Source organism: Primulina huaijiensis, chromosome 15 (genome assembly GCF_012295235.1).
Source record: "Primulina huaijiensis isolate GDHJ02 chromosome 15, ASM1229523v2, whole genome shotgun sequence".
Taxonomy (NCBI): domain Eukaryota; kingdom Viridiplantae; phylum Streptophyta; class Magnoliopsida; order Lamiales; family Gesneriaceae; genus Primulina; species Primulina huaijiensis.
The window spans coordinates 291549-303290 of NC_133320.1; the positions used below are offsets into that span (position 1 = coordinate 291549).

General features: G+C 30.0%; 1 protein-coding gene across 1 annotated transcript; it reads left to right on the plus strand.

Moving 5' to 3' along the window:
- The first annotated feature begins 7681 nt into the window (after positions 1–7681).
- Positions 7682–10170, plus strand: LOC140958698 (probable pectinesterase/pectinesterase inhibitor 58). Its single transcript, XM_073416242.1, has 2 exons — positions 7682–8778; positions 8884–10170. The coding sequence occupies exons 1-2, from the start codon at positions 7761–7763 to the stop codon at positions 10071–10073; spliced, it is 2208 nt and encodes a 735-aa protein (XP_073272343.1). The 5' UTR covers positions 7682–7760; the 3' UTR covers positions 10074–10170.
- The last annotated feature ends 1572 nt before the right edge of the window (positions 10171–11742 follow it).

Genomic DNA, 11742 nt, shown 5'->3' on the forward strand with positions numbered 1-11742 from the left:
ATAAAGTAGAATTTGAGATGTTTGGCAGGAGCCTATTCATTTTCATTCTCTTATCGGTGATACGTGAACGTACTTATCTAATAAGCAAGTGATTTTCTCTTTCCTCCCACTTAGATTTCAAAACATTTGTTTTAATGTTATTATTATATTATATACACACCTACGGTTTTTTGTTCATAATATCTACATAGATAATGTATGTATCAACTCAACACACAATATGTGTGTTGAGTATATAAATCATGATCACTCATTTAACCATAATGTATAAATGAATCACATAGTCGTATCTGTGTTGAATGAGGCCTGAAACGAAAAATGAAAAATGAGCCCTCTTGTTGCAGTAATAAATATTTAAATCAAATCTGTGTAATCCAATTGTCAGACCATTTCTTAGATAACTATGTATAATAATAAATACATAAATATTTAAATCAAATCTATGTATAATAATAAATACATAAATATATCAAAACCAATATATTACATCAATAACAACTCAATAAATATTTAAAATAACTACATAAATACTACTCGTTTAATTTTTTAGAGACGAAAATATTTATCAAATATGTATAATCCAATTGTCAGACCATTTCTTTCTCAATCGACAACATAGTTAGCTCATTTAGTCTTTCTTACGACATTGTTGATCGAAGATAATTATCGTAGAAACTACACTTTTAGTCTCTATAATTGTAGAAACTACAAAAGTCGCACATAAAATTTATATAAAACTCATAATTCAATTATAACTCATTAAAAAATTTAAACTCGTATCCGCCTCCCAACGCTGCTTTTTTTAGTATTTTATTTTTTGTTTTTATTATTTATTAAATTTGCAAATATATCTTATTAGTAAAATAAGAAGACAACTTTCAAAAAAATGAGAATTGAAGCTCAAGTTCAAAAATTTTAAAATTTTTATTTTGATGATTAGTTAGTCAATCAACTTTTTTATAAATAAAAAAAACTTTTATTTGTAAAATATTAATTAATTTATTTTTTAAAATAATTAAACTAATTTTTATTTTTTAAAAACTTATTTATTTAAATATGTGTTGGATTAATTTCCGAAAAAAATATATATGAGTTTCCATCCACTTTTTTATTTTATTATTATTATTATTAATAAAAAATAAAACTGGTTAGAATATGACGTAAGTAAAATGTTTGAATTTGTTTTTTTTATATTTTTAAATAAAATATTTTATTTATTTAAATATATGTTGATTTAGGTTTAAAAAACGGTATATGTTCATCGATCATCTTATTTTTTATTTTTTAAAATTAATGAATTTGAGCTCCAACTTTTATTTTTCGAAAATGGGCTAATCTAAAAGATAAATAACTTTAAAATGATGAACCGATCGACGATTTTTAAAATATAATATTTTTAAAATATTAAAAATTTTATTTTCGAAAATTTTGAAAAAAAAATTGATTTATCTTTCGAATTATTATATAATCACTAAAAATGGAACTTAGGCTCAAATTCATTACTTATAAAAAAAAATAAATAATAAGTGGATCGACACACATATACAATTTTTTTTATTTTTAAAAAAAACTAAATTAACCTATATTTAAATAAATACAAGAATTTGTTTTAAAAAATAAAAAAAGCACAACTTCAAAATTTTTGTGTAGGAAATTTCCAGAATTTACATATTTCAACTATTATGATTACTTTTTATTAATCATATTGATAATAATAATAAAATAAAAAATAAGTTGACGAATATTGTAAGGCCCGAGATTATATCATTTTAATCTGAGAGTATTTAATTTAAGAATTTTGGAATGATGAATTAGATTCCACGGTTTTTGTAATTAATTAGGATTGAAATTGAATTAAAAGATTGAGCGGGGACCGATTTGCAAATAGTGAAAAGTTGAGGGACTAAAGTGCAATTCATGATAGTTAGTGGGACACTTGGCTTGCTATGTATTGAAGTATATATATAATTGCAATCTCTTTAACAATTCAGAAGCAAGAAACCGAGAGTTCTCCAGAGCAACTTCTCTCAAGCTTCAATTTTGCTTAGAATTTGATTTTGTACCATCCGTCTATCAGAATTTCAATCCGAGCACAGTACTGTACTCCTCTCATCGACAGCTACTACAGGACGTAAGTTTTATTGAGTTCTGTTATCATTTGAAATTATGATATTGATGGAATTGAATATAATACATATATGATGTTCTTGATATACGAGACACCGTAGAATCGAAGTCAGATCAGAAAACGGATTGCTTATGGAATTATTATGATTTTGTGATTATATTGATTGGGAATTGAATAGATTTGAGTTATGGCTTGGTTACAAAATGTAATGGATATGGGTTCTGATTTGTAATTGATATCTGGTGATATTGTATTGACGAGGTTATTGAGATTGTGCTGTTATGCCGTTGATTTGAATTAATTCAGATTAATCAGATTCAGTGTTGATTTGAGAATGAAATATTGATATTATGATTCTCGATATATCGTTTCAGATTTACAGAGACAGTTTTGAGTTCAGAACTAATATTGCTTCAGACCGAGCCTACGAACGAAAAGTATAAGTCAATGTGGATTGGGAGATCGACTCAAGTAGGATCTAATTGAGTTTCCCTAAATCACATACTTATTCTGATGTTTTATTATTGTGTTTATTGATTTGATTACAATGCCTGTTCTATGGATTTATAGGGGCATGCATTAGATGAGTAATCTTGTGACAGAAGTACCTGATAGTGGCGGGATCGCCACGGGCACATTGCACGATGTCACAAGATAGGGTATTGGCGAGAGGGCCACAGTCTGTGACGGATAGGTCAGGACACTGGATGTATGGTTATATCGACGTGGATAGAATTGGAGTTTCTTCTAGTCCTGTTGGTCGATATAGGAATACCAACATCTGGAAACCGGGATCCCTAGACTAGAATTGCATCTAGTCTGAGTCGTGGAGTCACGAGCATTGTCGACAGTTTGATATGGATTATGTTTCAGATTTTGATACATATTGCTGTTATCTGTTTATGCTTTTATGTTTATCATATGATTGCATGTTTCGTTGATTTATACTGGGATTATATTCTCACCGGAATTATCCGGCTGTTGTCGTGTTTTTATGTGTGCATGACAACATGTGGGGCAGGTGCAAGGTCGAGGAGATGAGGAGAGATCGTGATTAGAGTGGAGACCACAGACTTGATGTTACTATAGATAGGGTTCGAACACTTGATAAGTAGATGAACCTTAGTTTGTATTGAATGTATGCGGTACAGGACTTGTACCTTGTAATATACTGATATGTAAATTAGATTGATTCCATTACGTTCCGCACCGCATTTTAAAAAAAAATTGTAGACCCAGATTAATTACATTGATCCAATTATCCCAATGATGATTATGAACATGATTAGCGTCCGGGTCCCCACAAATATACACATACATTTTTTCTCGAAAACTAAACCAACACATTTCAACTCTATTTCTTGAATGTATACCTCATATTTTACTAAAAAAGACATATGTCCAAATTCAATAAATAATAAAAATATTATAAAAAAAATAGTGTGCCTTGTTGGAACCTGCCTTGTGCTGCACATGGCAGCTTGGACGCTGCAACTAGCAACGGACACTGCAAAATATATATCATAAAATTCCACCATCTACCTTATTTTTTAAAATAATTTTTGTAAAGAAAACATGAACTAATCAACTACTTAGAAGGAGACGGACGCTTGCAATTTAACATTATTACCTATGTGATCAACCTAATTCATAGAATATAAATTTATGATAAAGTCACCCAACAATAAATTGAACCATTTGATCGTCTAATTAATAAAAATGTGGAACACAAATGTAGTTATTAAAATATTTGAGTAGGATTCTGAATAATGTTGAATAAATAATAATGACTAAGTATTTTGTCGTGACCGACTATACCTATTGTGAAAATATGTACGTAATTTGTCACAAAAAAAAATATTTTTTTGTGAGTCCGATCTGATAATAGATCCGTATAACAAAATGAACTCATTAAACAATCTAATATAAGTTTTTGTGAATAATAAATAATAAGTTTGGTTTTGTTGATTAAATTTGAGATAAGATGATAAATTATGATTTTAACGTTTTAATTAATTAACTAATATAAATAAAAGAAATATATGGACAAATATATAATAAAAACTATTTTGACGGACAAGTGTTTTATAACCGATAATACAAATAATAAACTATATATATGGGCGGGTCCTACGAAATTGAGGTAAATCGCGAGATTTTGATAGAACAACTAACTACCTACTTACTTCCATTGTTTTCGTCGCTCATTTTGCTCTTTGAACTTGTTTGTGTACGTAGTAGAGGATATTATATGAATCGCTTGGCTACGGATCTTCTCAAATCGGGTGATCATTTTCCCCTTAATTAATAACAACAAGCTAAAGTGTTTTGATGTAAATTATTTTAATTTAAAACACAATGAAAACCTTTATTATAATCACAAAGAATAGTACTCACCACTCATATATATATATACTAGGAATGTACACGTGCGATGCACGTGGGTGACTTATAATAATAAAAAAGATAATCACGAGAATTAGATAATGTTTAAAATCGTTCGAATAACATCATGTTTATAAGTATTTATCAATCTAAATATATCAAAACACAATACATAAAAATACATCATGACAATAAATCATATATATTCACTTATTTATATGAAATTCTTCAATCCACGACATAATGATAGCTCTCTTAAATGATAAATCAGCAAAAATATTTTTCATCCAAATATCATTCAAAATGAAAAACAATAAAAATAAAATTAACAAAATAGTGAATTTTACCAAAATCGAAACTAAAAAGTACTTAAATGGAATACACATAGACAAACGTCAAATAAAATTCTCTTAAGTTACTAAATTATAATAATAATGTTAAAATAAAACCATTAAACTTGTTATTAAGTTAAATATCACTTTTGCTTTTGCTAAATTTTAAACCATTGCAAATTTTATTTAATTTCTATGTTTTTTTTAGAATACATATTGTAGATAATTAATTTTGTATCAGAATCAATCATTTATAAATTAATATTGGTGATTAATAATTTCAGCGAAATAAAATTTTAACACAATATCACTCAAATAAATATGTATAGTAAAACACAAATATAAATAAAATAATATATAATATTCAGTTAAAAGATATTGTATGTAAAATTATAATATATAACAAATGATAATAAATTATCAATATAATTCATATTTATTATAAGGATTATATTGATTAAATTTTTTTTAAGGATTATATCATAAATTTAGTTCAAAAGTATAAAGTAATTTTCATTCTTTTTAATTTATCCTTACTTTTTCTCTTTATGAATAAAATTGAAATAAATCAAACTAATCAAATTATATTGTAAATAAAATATAATTTTTTTTTGCAAAAAAATATATAGAATCCACATGCACGCAGTGTTAATTTTTATTGGAAAAGGATCATAAGAAAAATGACATTTACCGACACGATTTTAATGAAACTTGTAGAAAAGTGTAAGCTTGAGATATTAATTAAATATCATAATTTAAGAAATTAAAATAAAATAAAGTATCATATTAAGGTATTTTTGTAATATTTATCGTTAATTCAACCAAATAATAAAATAAGGTTACTATCATTTTCAATCTCAATCCTTAAATATATTTTTCTCAAATAATTTACAACACGTTATTAATTTAGTTAAATTAACATAATATTAATCGAATTATACCTGATTACAAATTAAATGATCTCATCCGAAAGCAAACCGATATACTATCCTAACCACACTTTATCCCAACGATTTCATCATGAAAAAATTTTGAGTGGAGGTGATAGTGACAATCATTTACCCACACATACGCTCCGTTGAGTTGCAATAATAATAATAATAATAATAATATACTTTTATTAGTAATCATGACTTAGTTAATGTGGTGTGGTACAACACTAATATTTAAACAATGAGGTTAAAAGTTCTTAATATAATAAAACTAAAATAAATATAGATTAATATATAATTCGGAAGAGGAGAACTTAAAATGACTATCAAAATAAATCTTTGGAAACTAATATAATCTCATAATTTTATGAAAAATGATAAATATATTTTATAGATTAACTGAACTATAAAAAAGATGAAGGAAAAGAAACGGTAACACGAACCATCGATAAATTAAACTAATTAAATCAAAGAAACTAACGTAACATCAAATAATTAAGTAAAAAACTCATAGAAAGAGGAAAATAGATAATCACTAAAATAAAATGAGACATTAAAAATCCAATGGATTAAACAAATTAATGTAATAAAAGTAAAATAAATATAGACTATATAATTTTTGGATAAGGGAGCTCAAAATAACCATCAAAATAAATCCTTAGAGACCAAGATATAATCTTCAAATTTTGTGAAAAGTGACAAGAATTATTAAATCAAAGAAACTAACGTAACATCAAATAATTAAGTAAAAAGAGTACTCATAGAAGGGAGAAAATAGATAATCACTAAAATAAAATGAAACAGTAAAAGATCCAGATAATCATTAAAATAAAATGAAACAGTAAAAGATCCAATGCATTAAACAAATTAATGTAATAAAAGTAAAATAAATATAGACTATATAGTTTGGATTGAAGATCTCAAAATAATCATCAAAATAAATCCTTAGAGACCAAGATATAATCTTCAAATCTCGTGAAAAGTGACAAGACTTAACCAAACTTTGGGGGAAAAAAACAAGAATAAGCCATGTAGAACCGCAAGGCAGAAAAATTAAGAATGAATTCAATGTTTTCAATGAATATTAATGCTCATATATTAATAATCAGTAATTAAAAATAAAATAAGTATAGACTATATAGTTTAGATAGAGGAATTCAAAATAACCATCAAAATAAATCCTTAGTGACCAAGATATAATCTTCAAATTTTGTGAAAAGTGACAAGAATTAGTCGAACTTTGGGAAAAAAACAAGAAGTCATGTAGAACCGCAAGGCGGAAAATGTAGGAATGAATTCAATGTTTTCAATGAATATTAATGCTCTTATATTAATAATAAGTAATTAGTTATAGTTATTTAAGATAAGCAAAGAAATTACAAGTTAACCTATATAAGAATATAACTTATTAAGCTAGATAAAGAATGGCATATAGGGAAATTTACAATTGGAAGTTGTATATTTATATGTAAGTAGATAATCATCAAAATAAATCCTTAGAGACCAAGATATAATCTTCAAATCTCGTGAAAAGTAAAGAGACTTAATCAAACTTTGGGAAAAAAAACAAGAATAAGCCGTGTAGAACCGCAAGGCGGAAAAATTAAGAATGAATTCAATGTTTTCAATGAATATTAATGCTCTTATATTAATAATAAGTAATTAGTTATAGTTATTTTAGATAAGCAAAGAAATTATAAGTTAACCCATATAAGAATACAACTTATTAAGCTAGATAAAGAAGGACATATAGGGAAATTCACAATTGGAAGTGGTATATTTATATGTAAGTAGATATATATATATATATCACATATACTAAAATTAAAAGCTAGCCTCACATCTCCAACTGAAATAACTACCTTCCAACAAGACCAATCCCCTATTAACCCTCTCCACGCCAAGAATCATTGTCTTTTGAATCAACAAGGAGAGGGGTCGACTATCTCTTCAGAAACAGCCCTTCTCCCAGCGGGATTAACCATGTTTAGCTCCAACATGGATAATAATCAGAAGAAAAAAATTGCTATAGTTAGTGTATGTTCTTTGGTCCTTGTGGCCATGGTAGTTGCTCTTACCATTGGCTCCTTGGATACCGAAAATTCGACCGCCAACGTCGACGTCTCCTCATCCCAGAAAGCCATCCAGAACATCTGTCAATCAACAGATTACCAGCAAACCTGTGTCGATAACCTCAAAGCCTCCGGAAATGACACCAGTGACCCCAGAGAGCTCATCGAGATTGCTTTCACTGCCGCCATCAAGTATGTCAATGAGGCTGTCAAGAACTCTTCCGTCATCGAAGAACTTCAGACCGATCCCCGGGCAAAATCTGCTCTCCAGAACTGCCGCGAGCTTGCTGACCGTGCTGTCAGTGATCTGTGGAGGTCTTTTGATAAATTTAACAGTTTCGATGCGAGCAATTTCGATGAGATGCTCACGGACCTCAAAATTTGGCTCAGCGGCGCGATTACCCACCAAGAAACGTGCCTGGACGGGTTCGAAGAGGTTCCTGGTGATGCTGGGGACAAGATGCGGCAGGCCTTAACAACAGCCATGCAGCTGACAAGCAACAGTCTTGCCATGGTGGCCGAAGTTTCGACAGTGATCGAATCTATGGGTGTAGAAGGTTTCAACAGTCGCCGTCTTTTGTTTGAAGATCTGCCTGTGTTGGGACATGGTGATGATCTCCCGGATTGGCTTGATGTCGAGAGGCGTGAGCTTCTTACTGCCACGCCGGTTCAGATCAGGCCGGATTTTATCGTGGCCAAGGACGGGAGTGGCAAGTACCGTACCATCAACGATGCTTTGAAAGACGTCCCGGAGCGAAGCAACAGGACCATTGTGATGTACATCAAAACGGGTATCTATGAAGAGAAGGTGCAGATCAATAGTAGTATTGTAAATTTGATGATTATTGGTGATGGCCCTACGCAGACGAAGATTACAGGAAGATTGAACTTCATTGATGGGACCAATACATATCAAACGGCCACAGTAGGTACGTCTAAAATTTTCGTGAACAATTAAGGATCCCCCCTCACTTCTCTTCAAAATTTGAACAATCATCTTTTTGTTTCTTTAACGATCAAGTTGTTCATTGCAGCTGTCCAAGGAGACAATTTCATAGCCAGGGATATCGGCTTTGAAAATTCTGCAGGTGCAGAAAAGCACCAGGCCGTAGCATTGCGCGTCAGTGCAGACAAGGCCATCTTCTACAATTGTCAAATGGATGGCTATCAGGACACCCTCTATGCCCACACGTATCGCCAATTTTATCGAGACTGCGTGATCTCGGGCACCATTGATTTCATATTTGGAGACAGCGCTGCCGTTTTCCAGGGCTGCACATTGCTAATCCGTAAGCCGATGGACAATCAGCAGAACATTGTGACAGCACAGGGCCGGAAAGATTTGCGGCAGCCAACAGGTCTGGTCCTCCAGAACTGTACATTTAAAGCCGATCCAACGTATTACCCTTTCAGGAACAAGCTCAAGTCATACCTTGGCAGGCCTTGGAAAGAGTACTCGAGAACCATTATCCTGGAATCATTCTTGGATGATTGTATCCAGCCACAGGGATGGCTTCCCTGGAACGCGACATTCGCCCTGGAAACTTTGTTTTACACTGAATTTAACAATCGGGGCCCTGCTGCACCCAAGAGTGAAAGAATCAAGTGGGCTGGAGTCAAAGAATTGCCATCTGATAGGATAGAAAGGTTCACGGCGTCCAAGTTTTTGGACGGAAATAGATGGGTACCTCCCACCGGGGTGCCTTATGCTGCCGGATTCGTCTTCCCGGTTCCTAAAGAAGACCCTAACATCAATTACTCACCAGTTGTTCCGGAAGAAAACAAAGATTTGGGAAAGCCTATCGATAAATCGGCGTTCATTGCTAAGCTTAAGTCGGCTGCCGAAAAGAAACCCGATTCTGGTGAGAAATCCGATGATGACAAAAAATCTGATTCCGAGAAGAAATCCTCTGATGATTCGAAATCTGATCATGATACTCCGGCTTCCTCCTCTTCCAGTGACAGCTCGAGCTCGGGTTCAATCCCTCAACCCGACACAGCTGTTACTAGCGCGGTTGGCTCGGTCGTCTTCCAACCTGACACAGCTGTTCCGAGCTCGGTTGGCTCGGTCTATACAGCTGTTCCAGTTACAATTCCTCAGTCAGGTATAGCGGCCCCTCCAACATCGTTTTCATACGCTAATGCTGATGCTCCTGCTCTTACCCCTGCCTCACAGCCCAAGGAAAATAAGTTCTCTCTTCTGAAGCTCTTCTTTAGAGAGTGATTGTTGCATTTGTATTTTATATATATTTGTTTGTATCTCTCATTACAATATATCTTAGTCACAGTTTGTGTTTTTGTTTTCATTAATTGACAAAATTATATATTTAGAAATCACTTATTTTTTTTTTGTGTGTGTGTGGGATTGAACGAAACGTGAAGTAGTGCACGTGTTCCTTCATGTGTTACATAATATTTCAACTTTACTATTTTAAATTATGATATATATCATAATTAAATAAAATTATTATTATTATTTAATGAAAATAATGATATACATGTAAATTCACAAATTAAAGTTATATATTTGTAGTAACTAGAAGATATGCACGTGCGTTGCACGTGTGGAACGTACAAAAATGATACGAGGATAACAATTCTCACATTACTCTCACTATCTTTTATTTTCAATAATTAATTCAATCTACGATACATCAATAAAGTTCAGAATTTATTTTTGCTTGAGTTCTTGAATATTAATATAATTGAGTTGTTTTAGGTTTGATATACATATAAGTATATAATGTTGCAATATTCTGTCAAAATATAAAAATATTTATTAATATGATCCATAATCAGAACCATACTCTTACTATCACTTTAACACCTATTTTAACTTCACAACCTTAAAATTTTAAAAATAATATAGTTAGACTATAAGTATTCAAAATAATAAAACAAAAAACAAATATATATTTTTTTAGAAGAACCATAATTTATAAATTTCTCATGATATATTTTGAAGTTATAAAGTTCTTTGCATAAATTATGTTCTAAAAAAGTATCTACAAGTTTTACAAGTATTATCGATGAAAATTTGACATGACATAAAATATGAAGATAAATGTAATTTTTTTAAAAAAAAATTTATTTTTCGAGAGGAAATATTTAAAAAACATAAGAAAATTTTAAAAATCTTATAATCATTTTAAGTAACTGTACATGTAAAATTTATTTGTTTTTACATAAAAACGATTTGAATTCATTCTTATTTCTCTTTTTCTATCCATTTGATGTATATAAGAGTAATTATTATACATAAAATCAATATAAACTAATTTTGATTCTTTTGAAGTGTTTACTTATGATACCAAACAAATATTTGTGTTTGTCATACATATGATTTTACGATTTGCCACATTGACACCCACATCAGTGCAATCTTCATTATGTTCATAATTAGCTTAGTATAGAGCTTTGCATTGTAGATCACAATTATAAGAAATAAAAACCGTATCTTAGGTAACAAATATAACTTTTGGCTTGACGATCAAGAAACGTTCGAACTAAAAGATAAATTTTTCACTATCATTTAATTTTGTTGGGTTATGCGTGCATCAGTGAGGATAGTACTGAGATTAGTGAACTTTTATGAAGTTCTCGTGAGTTAAGTTGCTGATATTGTGTCCTTTATTTTAAATTACATTAAAGATGTAGTTTTTTTTTTTAAAAAATGGACTGTAAATTTCATTCCAAAAATAAAATTTTATTTTTCTTCAATTATTGTAAAATTCATGAATACCTGAAAAACAAACAAAAAAATACATGTATTTATTAATATTATTGTTCTGAATTTCATTAAATTACATTAAATATATAGTTTTTTTAAAAAAAATGGATTGTAAATTTCATTCAAAAAATAAAATTTTATTTTTCTTCAATTATTGTAACAT